The 23148-nt window shown below is 38.0% G+C and overlaps 1 protein-coding gene and 1 long non-coding RNA gene across 2 annotated transcripts in view; one reads left to right on the forward strand and one right to left on the reverse strand.

Annotated features, from left to right (window-relative positions):
* Nucleotides 1–2967: 2967 nt before the first annotated feature.
* The window catches only part of LOC133557034 (uncharacterized), a 53936-nt gene continuing 33755 nt past the window's right edge, over nucleotides 2968–23148 (forward strand). Inside the window, exons 1-3 of the long non-coding RNA XR_009807654.1 lie at nucleotides 2968–3123; nucleotides 3432–3478; nucleotides 9142–9237. This is a non-coding gene — a long non-coding RNA (uncharacterized LOC133557034). The remainder of the gene's footprint in view (nucleotides 3124–3431; nucleotides 3479–9141; nucleotides 9238–23148) is intronic.
* Nucleotides 17848–23148, reverse strand: part of LOC133557033 (probable global transcription activator SNF2L2) — a 33586-nt gene continuing 28285 nt past the window's right edge. The window contains exons 5-7 of the mRNA XM_061907317.1: nucleotides 18696–18840; nucleotides 18487–18607; nucleotides 17848–18422 (exon numbers count right to left, since the gene is read on the reverse strand). Of these exons, the coding sequence (XP_061763301.1) occupies nucleotides 18338–18422; nucleotides 18487–18607; nucleotides 18696–18840 (351 nt within the window). The 3' untranslated portion in view covers nucleotides 17848–18337. The remainder of the gene's footprint in view (nucleotides 18423–18486; nucleotides 18608–18695; nucleotides 18841–23148) is intronic.

Here is a 23148-nt window from a genome sequence, read left to right on the forward strand (position 1 = left end):
ACCACATAAAACATTGCCAAAATCAGCTTTTTACTACATAAAACATTGCCAAAATCAGCTTTTTACCAAATAAAACAAGGCCAAAATCAGCTTTTTACCACATAAAACATTGCCAAAATCAGCTTTTTACCACATAAAACATTACCAAAATCAGTTTATTACTTCAGAAAACATTGCCAAAATCAGCTTTTTACCACATAAAACATTGCCAAAATCAGCTTTTTACCACATAACACATTGCCAAAATCAGCTTTTTACCACATAAAACATTGCCAAAATCAGTTTATTACTTCAGAAAACATTGCCAAAATCAGCTTTTTACCACCTGAAACGTTGCCAAAATCAGCTTTTTACCACATAAAACATTGCCAAAATCAGTTTTTTTACTACATAAAACATGGCCAAAATCTGCTTTTTACCATATTAAACATGGCCAAAATTTGTTTTTTACCACATAACACATTACCAAAATCAGCTGTTTATTACATAAAGCATGTCCAAAATCAGCTTTTTACCTTAAAACATGGCCAAAATCAGCCTTTTACCACATAAAACATTGCCAAAATCAGCCTTTTACCACATAAAACATCACCAAAATCAGCTTTTTACCACATAAAACATTGCCAAAATCCGCTTTTTACCACATAAAACATTGTCAATATCAGCTTTTTACCACATAAAACATTGCCAAAATCAGCTTTTTACCACATAAAATATTGCCAAAATCAGCTTTTTACCACATAAAACATGGCCAAAATCAGCTTTTTACCACATAACACATTACCAAAATCAGCTTTTTATTACATAAAGCATGTCCAAAATCAGCTTTTTACCTTAAAACATGTCCAAAATCAGCTTTTTACCACATAAAACATGGCCAAAATCAACTTTTTACCACATAAAACATTGCCAAAATCTGCTTTTTACCACATAAAACATTGCCAAAATCAGCTTTTTACCACATAAAACATGGCCAAAATCAGCTTTTTACCACATGAAACATTGCCATAATCATCTTTCTACCACATAGCACGTTACTAAAATCAGCTTTTTACCACATCAGTTTTTTACCACATAAAACATTGCCAAAATCAATGGGATTAATGTCCAAATCAGATGTCCAATGCTTCTGCTCGAGTCCTGACTAGAACCAGGAAATACGACCATATTAGTCCAGTGCTTCGATCACTGCACTGGCTGCCTGTTGCTCGGAGAATAGACTGACAAGCAGCTCTCCTCGTGTACAAGTCGTTTCACGGTCTTTTGCCAAAGAACATCTCTGACACGTTAGAACTATGTCAACCATCTCGAGCTCCAAGAACCTCGGGCAGGTGCCAAAAGTCAAGACCAAAAATGTGTGATTTTATTTGCTTTCTTGTGATTGAATGCCTCTGTAAAGCAGTTTGAATTGCCATTGTGTATGAAGTGCGTTCTATAAATAAACTTGGCTTTCCATCCATGTGAGAACACGTTTATTTCTATTAAAGTAAAGTTACAAAGATGTTTTTTTTTTTTTGAGGAGTCTCATTGTTAAAAAGCTTTTTGCTTCGTGTATGTAGTTGTAGTCTAGTAATCTACACACAAAATGTCATATTTAGAACAGGCATTCATTACAGTCAGTGACTTATTTTTTCAACTTAAATTCACATGCTCTCATCTCAAAATAACAAGAAAGAGAAGGGAGTAATTAATTTCCATAAAAACATAGAAAATAATAGAACACAGTTGTTTTCAAACATGTGAGCATGAGGAAATATTGTCAGGATCAGTTGAAATGCAATAGAAACAGTAATATGTTAAATAAATGATAAATGGGTTGTACTTGTATAGCGCTTTTCTACCTTCAAGGTACTCAAAGCGCTTTGACATTACTTCCACATTTTACCCATTCACACACTGATGGAGGGAGCTGCCGTGCAAGGCTCCAACCAGCACCCATCAGGAGCAAGGGTGAAGTGTCTTGCTCAGGACACAACGGACGTGACGAGGTTGGTACTAGGTGGGATTTGAACCAGGGACCCCCGTGTTGCGCACAACCACTCTCTCCCACTGCGTCACGCCGTCCCACATGTTAAAAATAAACACCAGCAATACATCAGTGAAAAACAGTGTAAGCAATAGGGACAGATTCAATATCCTATTTTTTTTGCTCTGGTTTCGTAGCAGGATCGAGCCGCTCTAGTAGGGCAGAGGGCGGTCGATGATCTTCTCCGCTGTCCTGGTCACCCTCTGCAGGGCCTTCCTGTCAGCACGGGCTCGAAAATATATCTGCATTTTCTCCTTAAGTTGGTTCCACTGCAGCACACTTTGGAAGTGGAGTCTCCGCTGGGCCTTTTTGAGCAGTGCTTAAGTGTTGACAGTCCGTGTGAAGTCTTTTGAGTTCCCAGGAACTTAAATTGGCCCATAGTCTCCACATAAGCTATGATATACTTAAAATAATGATATTAGGATATGATGAATGGGAACAAACATATTTGATGAAGACATTATCAAATAATTTTTGGTTCAATATGCTTTAATAAAATAAAATAAATATATTTGGAATTGTTCTTACTTCTCTGTATTTGTATTTGAAGCACCACTATCTATACTCCACAAACATTTACTTTGTAAGACCACCTTCCTGTTTGTCTTAAAGTCCAGTCCAGTATTTGATGTTGGAAATATAATTCCCCATATTGATGAAGACATTTTTTGATTTTATTTAATTTAATTGGAGTAAATTCAAACCCGTAAAATGTTTTTTTTTTGCATCTGACTACATCTGGCTTATGCGACAAAATGTCATGTTTTTTATGAAAAAGTTTTGCTGAAGTAAATGTTTAAAAAAGCGATTTTAATTATACAGAATTTATAACACAATTTAATAATAATAAAAAAACATTTATTTTATATATTTTTTTATTTTTGGAGATGCAGCTGAGATAAACTCCAGCACCCCCTGCGGCCCCAAAAGGGACAAACGGAAGGAAATGGCTTAAGGGATGGAGATATAGATTTTGAGTTTGGTGCAACGGGCTTTCGTAGCCAGTCAGTGCTAGTAGCGAAGCAGGCTAGCTTAGCATAAGTACGAAGTCAGCAGTCGTAATTTAAACTTCCATAGAGTTTGGAGAATATATGCCTGTAAGTTCTTAAACATTTGCTCTTTTACGTCGAGTCAGTTTTCTCAAAATGTCATTGTATGGACGTTTACAACGGTTTTAAAAAAGATCGCGATGCTAATTATCGTTAGCCTGTCAATGGCAAAATACATTGTATGTTAGCATCAAGCTAGCGGGAAAATTCTATATATACATATATATAAATATATATTTTTTTACTTTATACTTTTAGTCGCTGGTTTTTGCTCATATCACACTGTCTAATTGGCACAAGTTGTACATGTTTTTAGCATTTCATGTGTATTAATGTATGTACTTTGATGTGCTTAGTTTTACAGTAATTTCATTCGGAGACTAAACAACCCCAACCTGGAAAGGTACGTTTACATTTCAACAAATACGTTGCCAACACCTGGGAATCGATTCCGGTAGGGTCAGGCAGTATAATTTCACCTATTTGGGTTAAAAATATTTTTTGCAAACCAGTAATCATAGTCTGCAAATGATGTGTGGTTGAGTGTCAGTGCTGTCGAGAGCTCGGCAGTGTAGCCGTGTAATACTCTTCCATATCAGTAGGTGGCAGCCCCAGGAGAGTCACCACTTTAAAAGGGAACATTATCACAATTTCAGAAGGGTTAAAACCAATAGAAATCAGTTCCCAATGGCTAATTTTATTTTTCGAAGTTTTTTTTTTTTTAAATTTTACCCATCATGGAATATCCCGAAAAAAGGCTTTGAAGTGCCTGATTTTTTCAATCTGTAAATCCACCCGTCCATTTTCCTGTGATGTCACATAGTGACACCAATACAAACAAACATGGCGGATATAACAGCAAGATATATCGACATTAGCCCGGATCCAGACTCGGATTTCAGCGGCTTAAGCGATTCAACAGATTACGCATGTATTGAAACGGATGGTTGGAGTGTGGAGGCAGACAGCGAAAATGAAATTGAAGACGAAACTGAGGCTATTGAGCGAATAGCTATTGAAGCTATTCGGCGACTGCCTTCTAACCAACGATTGCATCTTTTGACCACTGGAGCAACTTAAATCTGTCGATTGGTAAGTGTTTATTTGGCATTAAATGTGGGTGGAGGGAAAGGCTGGATGCAAATATAGCTACAAATGTACATACAGCTAGCCTAAATAGCATGTTAGCATCGATTAGCTGGCAGTCATGCCGTGACCAAATATGTCTGATTAGCACATAAGTCAATAACATCAACAAAACTCACCTTTGTGATTTCTTTGACTTTATCGTTGGAAATGCATCTGCTTTGAGTGTCGCAGCATATCCACACATTCTTGCCATGTTAGCATCGATTAGCATGCCGTGCTAATTGATACACACTCCACGTTAGACAACTTGAATCCGTCCCTGATCGTGTTGTTACATCCTCCAACAACACACCGACGAGGCATGATGTCTCCAAGGTACGGACAACAGTTGAAAAAACGGAAAATAACAGAGCTGATTTGACTCGTGTGTGTAATGTGTTTGAGAAAATGGTGGATTAACGTCACGTGTGAAAGGTCATCGCTCCGACAACGAAAAATTGAAAGGCGTTTAAATCGCCAAATTCACCCTTTAAGAGTTTGGAAACCGGTTAAAAAAACATATGGTCTTTTTTCTGCAACATCAAGGTATATATTGGCGCTTACATAGGTCTGGTGATAATGTTCCCCTTTAATCCTGAACGTATATTGAAAATACACGCAACCCTAACTTAAAAAGCCGACATTTGAGGCATTTAAGAGACTCCACCCGGACAGCCCCGCAGAAGAAGACATATCCGGTGAAAAGAGGAGGTATGGTCAGTCTATCGTAGCCCGGTCGCTGCTAGCATGCCGTGTGTTGTGCCTCTGTGTGCATTGTTTACACATTGTGCGGGATGCTACTTAATATGTCCGCGTGGAAACTCGTTCGGTACACCTCCAAACTGAACCGAAACCCCCGTACAGAAAGGGTTCAATACAAATACACGTACCGTTACACCCCTAATATATACATGTGTATATATACTGTATATATATCACCTTCATCAGGCTTGGGCAATTATTTTGACTCGGGGGGCACATTTACAGAAAAAAATGTGTCTATTTTTAGGAATACTAATACAAAACCTCACAATAATGTCTGTTTGAATGCTTAAAACATTATGAAAGACCGCCTTAAAAAACGTAATATAATAATTTGTTTTCTATGAATGATAAAACACTGAATATTGAGAAAATATGAATGTCACACCCGCTTTCGATCGACATATTTTGCAATCAAGGGAAACGCAACAAAAATGCAATAAACTGCGAAACATGAAAGCAAAGGGTACAAAATAAACCAACCTACAATCTGATATATCTGATATTTGCTGAATTCCCCGCCAGGGATCAATAAAGTACTTTCTATTCTATTGTATTCTATTCTATTCTATCACTTAAGAACTTTATTGTGAAAATCTCATTCTGCGTCAGGGGAAACGCTTCCTGCCCACACTGCTTGGTGCCTCGTCTGAGCTGCTGTGACGTAGATGACCATAGTAACTAATTAGATGACCATAGTAACTAATTAGATGACCATAGTAACTAATTAGACGACCATAGTAACTAATTAGATGACCATATTAACTAATTAGATGACCATAGTAACTAATTAGACTACCATAGTAACTGGTATCTCACCCATAAGCGCAAATTTCAACCATTAAAATACTTTGTATAGTTCAAGACTTCCAGTCATTAGAAAACATCACAGCACATCTTAAAGGCAACTACACTTTCCATCTTAAACATCTAAAAAAAATTATTTGGGAATGTCCGGCGGGCCAGATTGAAAAGCTCAATTTATTAATTTGGCTTAATTTGCCCAGGTCTGACCTACATCTTTATTATTTTTTTATTAATTTTATGTATTGATCACAATACGAAGTCCTGGGTTCGATCCTGCGCTCGGGATCTTTCTGTGTGGAGTTTGCATGTTCTTCCCGTGACTGGTTAGGATCCCTCCAGGTACTCCGACTTCCTCCCACCTCCAAAGACATGCACCTGGGGATAGGTTGATTGGCAACACTAAATTGGCCCCAGTGTGTGAATGTGAGTGTAAATGTCTGTCTTTATCTGTGTTGGCCCTGTGATGAGGTGGCGACTTCTCCAGGGTGTATCCCGCCTTCCGCCCGAATGCAGCTGAGATAGGCTCCTGCACCCCTTGCGACCCCAAACGGGACAAGCGGTAGAAAACGGATGGATGGATTCGGAATCCCAATTCAGATGTGTATAGACTTTTTTTGTGGACCTTTATGGTTTGCAACTCAGCTTTTTTTTTTCTTTCAAACTTTTTTTCCAAACTATGAAGATGATAAGCATGGAAGACATTTGTATGCGTCTTTCTCTGCATATTTCATAGATCATTATGAAGTACAATTAGTTTGTAGATCCATGTTGAAGAAGAAACAAAAATTCCGCGAGACAAAGTTGAATGTTCCAAAATACGACAATACTAACAATTCAACTTTTTATGTCACTAATAAAATAAATGTTGACTGATGGTGAACAATAGAAATAAAATATTGACTTTTACAGTCAACACGGCTCATACTTACTTACTTACCTACTAAGGCCTTTAAATTCCCTAAGGCGGTGGTTCTCAAATGAGGGTACTTGTACCTCTGGGGGTACTTGAAGGTATGCCAAGGGGTACGTGAGGTTTTAAAAAACATTCTAAAAATAGCAACAATTCGAAAATCCTTTATAAATATATTTATTGAATATTACTTCAACAAAATATGAATGTAAGTTCATAAAGTGTGAAAATAAATACAACAATGCAATGTTCAGTGTTGACAGCTAGATTTTTTTTGTGGACATGTTCCATAAATATTGATGTTAAATATTGAGTTTTTTGTGAAGAAATGTTTAGAATTAAGTTGATGAATCCAGATGGATCTCTATTACAATCCCCAAAGAGGGCACTTTAAGTTGATGATTACTTCTATGTGTAGAAATCTCTATTTATAATTGAATCACTTGTTTATTTTTCAACAAGTTATTAGTTATTTTTATATATTTTTTTTCCAAATAGTTCAAGAAAGACCACTACAAATGAGCAATATTTTGCACTGTTATACAATTTAATAAATCAGAAACTGATGACATAGTGCTGTATTTTACTTTATCTCTTTTTTTCCAACCAAAAATGCTTTGCTCTGATTAGGGGGTACTTGAATGAAAAAAATGTTCAAAGGGGGTACATCACTGAAAAAGGCTGAGAACCACATAGGCCATAGATGAAACTCCTCCATTCCCTTCGTACTTTAGTGCCCTCCGCTCCATTTGTTGCCATGACAGCCGTCCTTGCGCCTTCATCTCCTGCTCTGTGGTTCTTTTCTATGTGGCTCTCGGCCTTCCTCTCTTCCTCTTGCATTGCGGGTTCCATGTAAGAGCATGTTTTGTGATTGATCTGTTGTGTTAACGCAGTTTGTGGCCAATCCAGTTAAATTTCCTCCTCCTGATTTGTGTTTCTATTGTCTTGTCTAGGGGTGTAACGGTACACAAAAATTTCGGTTCGGTAAGTACCTCGGTTTAGAGGTCACGGTTCGGTTCATTTTCAGTACAGTAAGAAAACAACCAAATATACATTTTTGGGGTTATTTACCAAATTTGTAAACAATGGCATAACATACATATACACACAGGGTCCATTGCCAGGGTTAATGTGGTCAACAAGTATAACATAAAAACTAAATAAGATAAGGCTCAGAATGATTTCTTAACAAAACCTTTCTACATATAAAGTGCTTTTTTTGATTGATTGATTGAGACTTTTATTAGTAGATTGCACAGTACAGTACATATTCCGTACATTTGACCACTAAATGCTAACACCCCAATAAGTTTTTCAACTTGTTTAAGTCGAGGTCCATGTTCATCAACATTAAACTGCCTCAAGTTGTTGCTCAGATTAAATGAAATGACAAAACTTTTCATCTACATATAAAAAGTGCAACATTAAACAGTTTCAAGTCAACTCAGCCTCAGATTAACTTTTCTTTCGCCCCTCCAGCCTGGCTAACTTGGCAGTAAGAGGAGATATGGGCTCATTGTTCTTCCACCATAGAAGTGGGTCAAAATCTAGTTTTTAATGCAATACGGACTTAATTCTGCTGCCATAAAAACATTTGTTATAGCGTTAGCCCTGCCTGACTCGCCGAGGAGAGGCTGCTTGAAAGCGGTGGTGAAGCTTCAAATGGGTTAGCATGTGTTATGAGACTAGCGTATGTGTGTGTGTGTGTGGCTCTTTAATATGTGACAGCATGTGAGGGAGCGATAGCATTAATGCGGGGAGTGGCTAGTGTTTTGTTGGATTGGCTGTGTGCAAGACCTTAATAAAGCTACGATTTGCAACTAATTACCGGACTTTTCATTTACCCTGGAGTCCGGAGCTGTGGAGACCCACTGCCGGGTAGAGTGAAGGGTGTTGCCCCCAAGAATACATCAGCTCTGGAGGAGTGTCTCACCTGCGCTCCTTGACTACGGTCTAGGAGCCGGAAGCAGGAAAGGTGTAACACATATTTGACGTGTTGTCAGAAGCAGCTGCTGAACAATGTTGGCAAACCTCCGTCCTCCTTTGTTGTATCGCGCAACCAAAGTGTTCCCAAACGGGAGTTCTTAACGAGGCAGGAGGGTCTTCCAGCTTTGGCTTTTGCATGTTGTCCTAGCCCGGTCGCTGCTAGCATGTGTACTTGTTCGGTACACCTCCCAACCGAACCGAAACCCCCCTACCGAAACGGTTTAATACAAATACACGTACCGTTACACCCCGAGTCTTGTCTAGAGAGGTCCCACAGGTTGGCTTTGGAGATGGTTTTAGGCCAGCAGATAGATGCCTAGGAGGCGACGGAGGCAGCGCTTGAAGAATGTCTGTGTTTTGTTGAGTATGTTGGCGGTGATCTTCCAGGTTTCTAAACTGTAGAGTAAGGTGGATTTGATGTTTAAGTTGAAGATTTGCAGTTTGGTCTAGAGTGATATGTTTTTTGCTTTCAGGATTTTATATAGGATCGTGAATGTGGTCCTTGCTTTTCCAATTCTGGCACCGACATCCTCCTCCGTTCCTCCGTCCACAGCAATAATGCTTCCTAGGTATGTAAATGTGGCAAACTCATCTAACTTGTTATGATCCATGTTTATTGGGGAGTTGTTGTTGTTGTTGTTGATACGCATTAATTTACAGTAGGCTCATCACCTTGCTATAATCTGAAATTTAGCGATCACTAAATCGTCCAAACAGCAGTTTTCCTCAGGGAGGAACTGTAAGGAGATAAAACTAGTTTGTTCGCCAATTCCCAAGTGGGAAGAGCAATTAAGAGTCCAGACACCACAACACACCTACTGTATTACTTGTCTATTTAACAAAGAGTGTTGTCCTTTGGGGACGACACCAAGGATTGTCTTCTCCCGCAGATTAAAGGGGAGACACTAATCTGCCAAAAACCATTAGAGGTTTGTCAACATTAGCGCCCGTCTCAGTGCTGCCATTAGCTTTAATTCACAGCAGAGATGTTTAATGGACGACAGATGATCACTAATTATCTGTAAGACAAGGTTAAAAAAAAAAAAAAAAAAATATATATATGTATATATATATTTTTTTTTTATTTTTTTTAACCTTACCGCTTACCAAAGGCATGCGGTAAAAGTAAGCATGCGCTAATTATTTTAAAACCTTTTCTCACTTCGCCACTTACCAAAGGCATGCAGTAAAAATTTGAGTATGATGTAAGCTTGGACCTTAAATCCTACTGAATAGCTCTTAATTTGCTTCCCTTTATGCGATTTCAAATTAACGGTATTGAAATCAGCCTCCTCCATTTTGAAAATGGTGACAGGGGAAGTGTCACTCGTGACGTCACGAGTTTGACCAGGCGGTAATACTAAGCATGCGCTAATTATTTTGCGAAGCGAGTTTGACCTGGCAGTAATTCAAGGCAGGCGCATACTATATGCCTTGCGGCAATTAATGGAAATACGGCATATATATATATATATATATATATATATATATATATATATATATATATATATCTATATATATCTATATATATATACATATATAGTGTATGTATGTATATATATATGTATGTGTGTGTGTGTGTGTGTGTGTGTGTGTGTGTGTGTGTATTATATATATATATATGTATGTATATATATATATATATATATATATATATATGTGTATGTATATATATATATATATATATATATATATATATATATATATATATATATATATATATATATATATATATATTAGGGATGCGAATCTTTGGGTGTCCCACGATTCAATTCAATAACGATTCTTGGGGTCACGATTCGATAATAAATCGATTTTTTTCGATTAAACGCGATTCTCGATTCAAAAACGATATTTGTCCGATTCTAAAGGATTCTGTATTCATTCAATACATAGGATTTCAGCAGGATCTACCCCAGTCTGCTGGCATGCTAGCAGAGTAGTAGATTTTTGTAAAAAGCTTTTATAATTATAAAGGACAATGTTTTATCAACTGATTGCAATAATGTCATTTTGTTTTAACTATTAAACAAACCAAAAATATGACTTATTTTATCTTTTGTGAAAACATTGGACGCAGTGTGTTGTCAAGCTTATGAGATGCGATGCAAGTGTAAGCCACTGTGACACTATTGTTCTTTTTTTAATTTGTATAAATGTCTAATGATAATGTCAATGAGGGATTTTTAATCACTGCTATGCTGAAATTATAACTAATATTGATACTGTTGTTGATAATATTCATTTTTGTTTGACTACTTTTGGTTTGTTCTGTGTCATGTTTGTGTCTCCTCTCAATTGCTCTGTTTATTGCAGTTCTGAGTGTTGCTGGGTCAGGTTTGGTTTTGGAATTGGATTGCATTATTATGGTATTGCTGTGTAGTGGTTTGTTGGATTGATGAAAAAAATAAAAATAGATTTTTTTAAAAATGAGAAATGATTCTGAATCGCACAACGTATTCGATTCGATTCGTATTTGAATCGATTTTCCCCCACACCCCTAATATATATGTATATGTATATACATATATGTTCAGTACATACATATACATATATATGTGTATATATGTATATCACTACGCCAACCTCCACCTTTTTGGTACCAACCACTCCAGTTGGTACTCCGATAGAAATGCATTACATTTTAGTGAAAGTGTTACTTGTATTTTTGTATGCCCCACTTTTCGTATGATACGGTTTTATGGTAAAAATGTTGGCCGAATTTTGGGTACATGGTCTTTGTTATCGTAACAAACTAGTCCGTTTGCATGCATATCATTCCTTCGAATGAAGTGTCAACAAAGAACCCTACTCGCTTTGGATTGAGTGAAACTCAACTCGAAAGTACCAGCACTTTGACAAAGAAAAACACCACCGATTAAGGTTCATGTACGCAATTATTTAAACCTCGATGTTCGACCCTGTTGAATTAGAGAAATGGTTAAAATAAATGGTTAGAGGCCCAAATTAAAATGATTAGCCTATGTAAAGCGTACATAAATCTATCTGTTCGTCCATCCTTCCATTCACCCTTCCATCGATGGCTGGAAGGCCGTTAGTCTGTCTGTCCGACCGCCCGTCGATCACTCAATGAATCCATCAATACATAGATTGAAGGACCGCCGTACAAATGTCTGTCTGTCCGACTGTCTTCATTTATTAATCTATGGCTACAAGGCTATTCGTATAACCCTCTAAACTGTCCATGTGTCCATGGATGGGAAGGCTATTTGTCCAACTGTCCGTTCATCAATCCATCCATCCATCCGTCCATCTATGGATGAAAGGCTATCTGTCCTACCATAATTATGTTCGTCTATCAAGCCTCAGTTCATGGGTGGAAGGCTGTCTGTCCAACCAACTGTCCATCCATCTAAATATCCTTATAGGAAAGGCCATTCGTCTCACTGTTTATCCATCCATCCATCTGTCCAACTTTCCTACTGTCAATCCATTCATCCGTCCGTCCATGGATGGAAGGCTATCAGTCCAACCATATTTCCGTATGTCTATCAAGTCATCAGTTCATGAATGGAAGGCCTTCCGTTCAACCAACCTTCCGACCATCCAATTGTCGATCATATAATTATACTTTGATGTAAGACCATTCATCCAATACCAGTGGATGGGAGGCCATTTGTCCAACCTTCCATCATTCCATCAATCCATGCTTGGATGGAAGGCCATCTATCAAACTATCCGTCCGACCGTTCAACGGTCAATCAATTAATCTATCCATGGATGGAATACCATTTTTACAAACCTCCAACTGTCCATTCATCCATCATCTGTCTGTTTATGGATAGAAGGCCAGCCATCCAACTGTCTGTTTAACCGTCCATCCATTGTCCATCCATCCATGGATGGAAGGCCATTCGTCCAACTATCTGTCAATCAATCCATCCAACCATCCGTCCATCCATGGATGAAATGCTATCTGTCGATCCATATTTCTGTTTGTCTATCAAGCCATGACATGGATGAAAAGCCTTCTGTCCAATTGTTATCCATCCATCATCAATGGCAAGGAGGCCATTTGTCCAGCCGCCTGTCCATCATACATCCGTGGATGAAAGACCATCTATTCAGTCATCTGTCCACCCATCCAACTGTCCATTCATCCATCCATCCATCCATCCATCCATAGATTTGTACAACTGTCCAACTGTCTATCCATCCATCTGTCCATTTATGGCAAGAAGGCCATCTGTCCAACCGCCTGTCCATCATACATCCGTGGATGAAAGACCATCTATTCAGACATCTGTCCACCCATCCAACTGTCCATTCATCCATCCATCCATCCATGGATGGAAGGTCATTCGTACAACTGTCCAACTGTCTATCCATCCATCTGTCCATTTATGGCAAGAAGCCCATTTGTCCAACCGCCTGTCCATCATTCTTCTGTGGATGAAAGACCATCTATTAAGTCATCTGTCCACCCATCCAACTGTCCATTCATCCATCCATCAATCCATGGATGGAAAGTCATTTGTTTAACGGTCTAACTGTCTATCCATCCATCTGTCCATTTATGGCAAGAAGGCCATCTCTCCAACCGCCTGTCCATCATACATCCGTAGTCATCTGTCCACCCATCCAACTGTCCATTCATTCATCCATCCAGCCATCCATGGATGGAGGGTCATTCAATTGTCGATCCATCCATCTGTCCATTCATGGCAAGAAGGCCATCTGTCCAACAGTCCGTCAAACTGTCCATCCATCCATGGTTGCAAGGCCATGTATCGAACCGTCTGTCAACTGTCCATCCATCCATGGATGGAAGGCCATTTAAGCAACTGTCCGTCCATCAATTTATCCATCCATCCGTCCATTCATCCTGCTGTTGATGGAAGGTTGTCTTTCCGTCCGACCGACTGTTCAATTGTCCCTCAATCCATCCGTAGGTAGAAGGCCATCCGTCTAACTGTCTGTTTCACAAACCCTTACACAATCCATCGAGCCATTTATGTAAATCTACCTGTCCACGGCATCCTAGCTCTCTATATGTCGTATTTTCGTCACTGTCGTTCCGCGGAGGTTTTGATTAAATGCATTTCCGTCAAGGGAAAGAACGGAAGAAAGACATTTCCAATGATGACGTCCTTCGTTCACCAACAGAACGTTTACACACAAGATGTGACAAAACAGCATAGCATGGGCTTTCCTTCCAGTGTCAGTCAAACAAGCAACGGATCGTCTTAGCAGTCGCTTTTATTCACGTGACATCATCAAAAGTGTCTCTGCTACAAATTCACATTCAAAGTCCTAAGAAAAGCATCAATTTATTTGCTTTGTCCTTAAAAAAACACCAACATTTGTTTGCATTCACAATTCAAGCATGTGGACAGCAGGAGATGATGCTCCACGAGTACTCTCTTTATGGACAAAAGTACAGAGACACACCTCCAACTCAATGAACCTGTCATTTTGGGGAGTTATGTACCATTTTTAACACTTAAACCGATGTTAAACGACAAACATTATATACAAAGTATTTACACATTTAAGATGATTAATGTACTTTTCACATGAAAGTAAATCGCATGATGCTGTTAAGCAGGGCAGTCAGTACCTTTCTCATTTGAACTGATATCGTAATAAGCGTCGATTTGTTTAATAATATCACATTTTTTATTTAACATTTAATAGTGAGTTAATGACTGAACTGTTTAGTTTCTATATCGTGCTAGAGTTCTTAGCCTCATTTGCAAGTATGCATTCATTTCTGTTTGTCCTAGGTGTGCTGCCGTAGTCAGGAAGTAGTCTTTGCCATTAAGTTGACTGTGCCAGTCTTGTCTTTTGTTCATAATGTAAGTATCGTACTTATCACCCACCAGCTTTGCATCTGAGTTAGTCTTCAACAGTAAATTCGGAGGTGTTGAAATCGCCATGTAAAATCGCTAATACTAGTTGGTAGCATGTATACGGCGTATCTAATTTAAATTAGCACAGAGCCAGCACATTTTAAAAACTAAAGCTTTACTTTTGAGTGCTTTCTTTCAGGTATGCTTGCTTTGTACGCCTGTTTGCCCGCCAAGCGCTCGAGCCCCTGCCTGGTCTGCAACCAGAAGTGACTCATGTGCAACATGGGGTTGGGTAAAATTACCAAATTCAGGACAGAACCCTAATTACAAGCACAATTAATTTCCGATTGCCAGATTACAGGATAGGAAAAGGAAATAGTTAGTGTTATGTGAACACTTTTCACTGCGAAAATGTAAATAGAAGTGAGATTAAATACCTGACATTGGGTAATACGTATACTCCCATTTTAGTTTAAATCAGTGCTTGTCAAATAGTGGGGCGGGCGTGTGTGACCCCCGAGGAACAAACTTTATCAGTATCATGCTTCGAAAAGCTGTGCAATGCAAACAATGCTCATTGTAGACATGTATCCTGAAGTCCTCATTTGATGAAATTTGTTCCATTAATTTGTTTTGTAGGTTGAATTGTGCTCCTAAATTAATACTGCTGATCAATTTGAATTTGTTATTTATTGAGTTTACTTAATTTTATTTTTCAAATGGTTGAAATTGGTCAAAAAAATGTTTCGAGTTTTCGAGGATTTCATTTCAGGCAAATTCATGCACTTTAAATCTTTATGGAACAGACTAAAAAACATTGTCGATGTCAATAAAGTTAATCTTTATCGTAAGTCGATCTACCGTATTTTTCGTAGTATACGTCGCTCCGGAGTATAAGTCACACCTGCCGAAAATGCATAATAAAGAAGGAAAAAAACATATATAAGTCGCACTGGAGTATAAGTCGCATTTTTGGGGGAAATTTATTTGATAAAACCTAACACCAAGAATAAACATTTGAAAAGCAATTTAAAATAAATAAAGAATAGTGAACAACAGGCTGAATAAGTGTTCCTTATATGAGGCATAAATAACCAACTGAGAAGGTGCCTGGTATGTTAATGTAACATATTATGGTAAGAGTCATTCTATAACTATAACATATAGAACATGCTATATGTTTACCAAACAATCTGTCACTCTTAATTGCTAAATTTGATGAAATCTTATACGTCTAGTCTCTTACATGAATGAGCTAAATAGTATTATTTGATATTTTACGGTAATGTGTTAATCATTTCACACATAAGTCGCTCCTGAGTATAAGTCGCACCCCCGATCTAACTATGAAAAAAACTGCGACCTATAGTCCGAAAAATATGGTATATTTATTTCGGCTTTTTCTGTTTTCTTTAACGTCAGTATGGATACAATGTTATGCAGAGGTGTACTTACAACCATTTTTTATAGACAAATGGTACTATCCATAGTTGTGGCATGAAATGTTTATTTTCTTCCTGGGGGTAATAACAGGATTTTTTTTTTTGACAAGCTCTAGTTTAAATGTTGTCTTAAACTAAGCAAACTAATCCTAAAATATAAACATTTTGGAAGATTTCTCGTACGGTTGGCAGATTTTTAACTTACTTGAACCAGCATATGTCATATTTTGCTGCGACGAGGTGGCGACTTGTCCAGGGTATTCAGTGCATTCCGTCCGAAATGCAGCTGAGATAGGCACCAGCACGGGGCCGCGACCCCGAATGGGACAAAACGGTAGAAAATGGATGGATGGATGTTATACTTTGATGCATATTACTTAGAATGGGTAAACGTGGTCCGACATAACAAGAAGAAAATACAAAACCCACTTCCATTTGAGTTGAGAAATTGTGTAAGATGTAAATATAAACGGAATACAAGGATTTGCAAATCCTTTTCAACCCATATTCAGTTGAATATGCTACAAAGAAAACATATTCGAAATTCACACTGATAAACATTTTTTTTGTGCAAATAATCATTAACTTAAAAATGTTTCTGCCAGCAACACGTGACAAAGTATTTGGGAAAAGTGGCAATAAATACTAATAAAGTAGAGGAATGCTCATCAAATACTTATTTGGAACATCCCACAGGTGTGCATGCTAATTGGGAACAGGTGGGTGCCATGATTGGGTATAAAAACAGCTATCCAAAAAATGCTCAGTCTTTCACAAGAAAGGATGGGGCGAGGTACACCCCTTTGTCCACAACTGCGTGAGCAAATAGTCAAACAGTTTAAGAACAACGTTTTTCAAAGTGCATTTGCATGAAATTTAAGGATTGCAACATTTACGGTCCATAATATCATCAAAAGGTTCAGAGAATCTGGAGAAATCACTCCACGTAAGCGGAAATGACTGTAACCGTCGATCCCTCAGAAGGCACTGTATCAAAAACCGACATCAATCTCTAAAGGATATCACCACATGGGCTCAGGAACACTTCAGAAAACCACTGTCACTAAATACAGTTTCTCACTACATCTGTAAGTGCAAGTTAAAGCTTTACTATGCAAAGCGAAAGCCATTTATCAACAACATCCTGAGCCTGAGATCATCTAAGATGGACTGATGCAAAGTGGAAAAGTGTTCTGTGGTCTGACGAGTCCACATTTCAAATTGTTTTTGCAAATATTCGACCTCGTGTCATTCGGACCAAAAAGGAAGCGAATCATCCAGACTGTTATCGACGCAAAGTTTAAAAGCCGGCATCTGTGATGGTATGGGGGTGCATTAGTGCCCAAGGCATGGGTAACTTACACATCTGTGAAGGCCCCATTAATGCTGAAAGGTACGTACAGGTTTTGGAACAACATATGCTGCCATCTAAGCGCCGTCTTTTTCAGCAAGACAATGCAAGCCACATTCAGCACGTTTTACAACAGCGTGGCTTCGTAAAAAAAGAGTGCGGGTACTTTCCTGGCCCGCCTGCAGTCCAGACCTGTCTCCCATCGCAAATGTGTGGCGCATTATGAAGTGTAAAATACGACAGCGGAGACCCCGGACTGTTGAACGACTGAAGCTCTACATAAAACAAGAATGGGAAAGAATTCCACTTTCAAAGCTTCAACAATTAGTTTCCTCAGTTCCCAAACGTTTATTGAGTGTTGTTAAAAGGAAAGGTGATGTAACACAGTGGTGAACATGCCCTTTCCCAACTACTTTGGCACGTGTTGCAGCCATGAAATTCTAAGTTAATTATTATTTGCAAAAAAGAAAATAAGGTTTTTGAGTTTGAACATCAAATATCTTGTCTTAGTAGTAGATTCAACTGAATATGGGTTGAAAAGGATTTGCAAATCATTGTATTCCGTTTATATTTACATCTAACACAATTTCCCAACTCATATGGAGACGGAGTTTGTATCTTGTTATTAGGAAAATATTTGATCTGGGGTATCATCGGTCAAATCAACGTCATTGACATTGACTAAACGTCATTTGTGTTGTAGAATATTGGTTAGGAAATTTCAGAACCCAACATTGATTAAACGTTGTCAAAAAGCAAGTTGTTCCAGCGTTATCTTTGAGTTGCTCAACGCCAGGACCTAACTCAGCAAGTTCTAAACATAGTTTTCATATCTTGTGCGTGCTGGGAAGGCATGCTTGGATGAGTTTGGTGTGCAAGAATCCCAAACAACAACTTTGGGATCCAACATCAGTGACACAAATTCCCACAGAAAGGAGCACGAGTGGTCCCAGTCAAGGAGTTGGAAAGTGTCTCTACTTTTGTCCCACTTATTGAAAATATGAAGGCCTTTCGTTCCAATACAATGATTAAAAAGAGTCAGTAAAGCAGTTTTTTTTACATCCTATGTGTAGGAGAAATGAGACAAACAACAATTAAAAGAACAGCAACGTGACTTATTAGAGCCAATCAGTCTTTCCAAACACGTCCTTCAAAGAAAGAAGAGTTGTTGACAATAAGACAGAAAAAGGTGGCTACAAAATCGCAATTCACCCTTCGTCCTTTGAGGTGATTTCCTCCACATCCTGGTCTCGGTACAAGAGCGGCTTCTTGGTCGTGAGGTTGCAACTCGTCTCCTCGTTACCCGCCTTGGCGAGCGACGCCGTTTGAAGCTCTTGCAGAGAGATAATGGAAAGCTGACGACCCCTGGGAAGGTTTTCTGTCGATAGGTGTCATGGTTATCTTTCACTGGGCCACTTTACCTGCCGGAGTCACGGTTTGGCAGCCGTCGGCCGCGCTCACGCCGACCACGGTCGAGGCCGCCGTTTGTCCGGGCTCCTCGTCTGTGACGATTCGCAGCCTGGCACTCTCGAAAACAGACTTGATGACGATGGAGTCCTCGTATATCTGCGGCGGCGTAGAGAGGGCAGGTGTTTATTTAGGGCAGACATTTGATCGCCCCCTAGAAGTTCGCAAAAAAATCTAATTCTCAGCTGTGGTCCAATGGGTCGCAGCGGTGCTCAGTTGTAATACACTTTTCCACCACTTGTGGCGGTAAAGACAATGTTAAACAAAGAGAATAAGTCTTGAGCTAAAGTCAGAGAAGTTTCTTCAGCGCAAAAAACATGACTAAAGTGGTGAAGCTGCATTTTATTTTGCACTTTAATTTTAAGAAACATTTATTAATAGAGTTTCTTTATTTTAGCACAATGTAATTGTATGTACATTTATTTTTTGTCATTTATTCACGAGCCCCTTCTTGTGCAGTATATTTGGTTTGTACGTATTTTTCTAATCAACCTTACCTAAGCCTAAGATTTATTTGTTAAATAAATAATATTCTTTGTGATTAACACATGCTTTTATATCATTTGACGAGGTGAGTGAACTGTCTGTAGGTTGATGTAAAAACCCTGTTTCCATTTGGGTTGGGAAATTGTGTTAGATGTAAATATTAACGGAATACAATGATTTGCAAATCCTTTTCAACTCATATTCAATTAAATGCACTACAAAGACAAGATATTTAATGATCAAACTTATAAACTTACAATTTCATGGCTGCAACACGTGCCAAAGTAGTTGGGAAAGGGCATGTTCACCACTATGTTACATCACCTTTTCTTTTGACAACACTCAATAAACATTTGGGAACTGAGGAAACTAATTGTTGAAGCTTTGAAAGTGGAATTCTTTCCCATTCTTGTTTTATGTAGAGCTTCAGTCATTCAACAGTCCGGGGTCTCCGCTGCCGTATTTTACGCTTCATAATGCGCCACACATTTGCGATGGGAGACAGGTCTGGACTGCAGGCGGGCCAGGAAAGTACCCGCACTCTTTTTTTACGAAGCCACGCTGTTGTAACACGTGCTGAATGTGGCTTGGCATTGTCTTGCTGAAATAAGCAGGAGCGTCCATGAAAAAGACGGCGCTTAAATGGCAGCATATATTGTTTCAAAACCAAAACCTGTTTGTACCTTTCAGCATTAATGGTGCCTTCACAGATGTGTAAGATACCCATGCCTTGGCACTAATTCACCCCCATACCATCACAGATGCTGGCTTTTGAACTTTGCGTCGATAACAGTCTGGATGGTTCGCTTCCCCTTTGGTTCGGATGACACGGTGTCGAATATTTGCAAAAACAATTTGAAATGTGGACTCGTCAGACCACAGAACACTTTTCCACTTTGCATCAGTCCATCTTAGAAGATCTCGGGCCCAGAGAAGCCGGCTGCGTTTCTGGATGTTGTTGATAAATGGCTTTCGCTTTGCATAGTAGAGCTTTAACTTGCACTTACAAGTTGTATTTAGTGACAGTGTCTTTCTAAAGTTTTCCTGAGCCCATGTGGTGATATCCTTTAGAGATTGATGTCTGTTTTTGCTGCAGTGCCGACGAAGGGCACGGTCATTCAATGTTGGTTTCTCGCCATGCCGCTTACGTGGAGTGAATTCTCCAGATTCTCTGAACCTTTTGATGATATTATGGACCGTAGATGTTAAAATCCCTAAATTTCTTGCAATTGCACTTTGAGAAACGTTGTTCTTAAACTGTTTGACTATTTGCTCACGCAGTTGTGGACAAAGGGGTGTACCTCTCCCCATCCTTTCTTGTGAAAGACTGAGCATTTTTTGGATAGCTGTTTTTATACCCAATCATGGCACCCACCTGTTCCCAATTAGCCTGCACACCTGTGGGATGTTCCAAATAAGTGTTTGATGAGCATTCCTCAACTTTATCAGTATTTATTGCCACTTTTCCCAACTTCTTTGTCACGTGTTGCTGGCATCAAATTCTAAAGTTAACGAGTATTTGCAAAAAAAAATGTTTTATTAGTTTGAACATCAAATTTGTTGTCTTTGTAGTATATTCAACTGAATACTGGTTAAAAATATTTTGCAAATCATTGTATTCCGTTTATATTTACATCTAACACAATTTCCCAACTCATATGGAAACAGAGTTTGTAAAATATTGAGTACCATTAAAATCAAGAGTAAGTTTACTAATTCAGTATTAATATTTGTATTGGACTGGATGTTTCCCTTCTAAGGTCCCTTACTGAACTTTTCAATGATCTTTGAACAGTAATATGTGCACTAGAGCCAGTTTATGACCACCCAATCTATCCCAGTGGCTATTGGGCGCATCCCCATCTGATATTTTTTAGCGTATATCAGTCTGATACCAGCAAAACAACAAGCGTCAGATTAAACTGGCTTGCATGTAAAATCTCTGATATCCTGCAAGTTAATATACGCCAATAAGTCAAGTAAATTATAAAAGGTAAAGATGGAAAGCTAAAGGTTACTGGCAGATAATGTAGCAGCTACACAACAGCTAAGTACATAATAGCACACAAGCTAGACATACATAAGTGTTCTTCATTTAACAATATTGCAGTTTGAAACAGCACGCTTGACAATACAAACAAGTATGTAATATTCATAGTTGCATATTACTTATACATACAAAGTCTCCAAGGCAGAAGTCTATTAGAAAGTATGCAGTAACAAACGTTTCCGCATCAGTCAACTAGCCTTGTTATGAGTAGGGATGGTTAACGTTCACATTTGAACCGAGACAGAATAAATTCTCAGTAACTGGGAATCGATACCAGTATTCAATGGTACTAATTTTCTGTATTTTTGTTAGTGTTAGTAAATTTTATGGTTTGTTTTAAAAAAACAAATCTTAATGTACAATCTAAAAGTGAGCTGATTATGATAGCTGTGCTATCCAGTTGTGATATCTTGTTTTCATACATACGTTAAGTCCCATTTGGAGTGCAGTTGCACTTCCAAGACATTAGATGGCAGCACTGGAAAGGCTATGTATGGTATTTTGTCTAACTAGGAAGTAGCTTTTTGGGCCCAACAAATTGTGTATACTGTAAGTATTGTGCTTATTAACAACCAGATGTTTCGTTGGAACATTCATCTTAGTTATAGTTATCATTACTAAAATTGGAGGTGTTAAAATCGCCATGTAAAATCGCTAATGCTATTATTAGCCTGTCTATGTAAAATCCAATGTAAGTTAGCATCAAACTAGGGTTTTCTACCAAGCATACTCATGAGCTAAAAGGTTGTTCAATGCTACATGGGCACTTATTTCATAGTTATGGACCTAAAAATATGTCTACAGGTAAATCCCCCAACATAAATTTTAGACTTGTTTTCTAACAATTTTTAGCATATTTTGCAACACCAACTTTTTAAAAGGTAAGCCGCTAGTATTTTATTTTGTGTCCTCTTCTACGGATGTTTTCCCTCAAGATGCTTGAGGAAATGCTGAAAAAGTGTGAAGGAACACGTACAGCAGGGGTCACCAACGCGGTGCCCGCGGGCACCAGGTAGGCCGTAAGGACCAGATGAGTAGCCTGCTGGCCTGTTCTAAAAATAGCACAAATAGCAGCACTTACCAGTGAGCTGCCTTTATTTTTTAAATTGTATTTATTTACTAGCAAGCTGGTCTCGCTTTGCTCAACATTTTTAATTCTAAGATAGACAAAACTCAAAGAGAATTTGAAAATCCCCCAAAATATTTTAAAGACTTGGTCTTGACTTGTTTAAATAAATTCATTAATTTTTTTACTTTGCTTCTTAAAACTTTCAGAAAGACAATTTTAGAGAAAAAATACAACCTTAAAAATGATTTTAGAATTTTTAAACACATATACCATTTTACCTTTTAAATTCCTTCCTCTTCTTTCCTGACAATTTAAATCAATGTTCAAGTATTTTTTTTTTATTGTAAAGAATAATAAATACATTTTAATTTAATTCTTCATTTTAGCTTCTGTTTTTTAGACAAAGAATATTTGTGAAATATTTCTTCAAACTTATTGTGGTTAAAATTCAAAAAAATTATTCTGGCAAATCTAGAAAATCTGTAGAATCAAATTTAAATCTTATTTCAAAGTGGATTTTAACCTATTTAAAACATGTCATCAAAATTCTAAAATTAATCTTAATCAGGAAAAATACTAATGATGTTCCATAAATTATTTTTTAAATTTTTTCAAAAAGATTCGAATTAGCTAGTTTTTCTCTTCATTTTTTTCGGTTGAATTTTGAATTCTAAAGAGTCGAAATTAAAGATAAACTATGTTTCAAAATTAAAGTTTAATTTTTTTTGTGTTTTCGCCTCTTTTATACCGTTAAATTAAGTGTTTTTTCCTCATTTATTCTCTACAAAAAACCTTCGGTAAA

This window comes from Nerophis ophidion, linkage group LG08 (assembly GCF_033978795.1).
Source record: "Nerophis ophidion isolate RoL-2023_Sa linkage group LG08, RoL_Noph_v1.0, whole genome shotgun sequence".
Classification (NCBI taxonomy): Eukaryota; Metazoa; Chordata; class Actinopteri; order Syngnathiformes; family Syngnathidae; genus Nerophis; species Nerophis ophidion.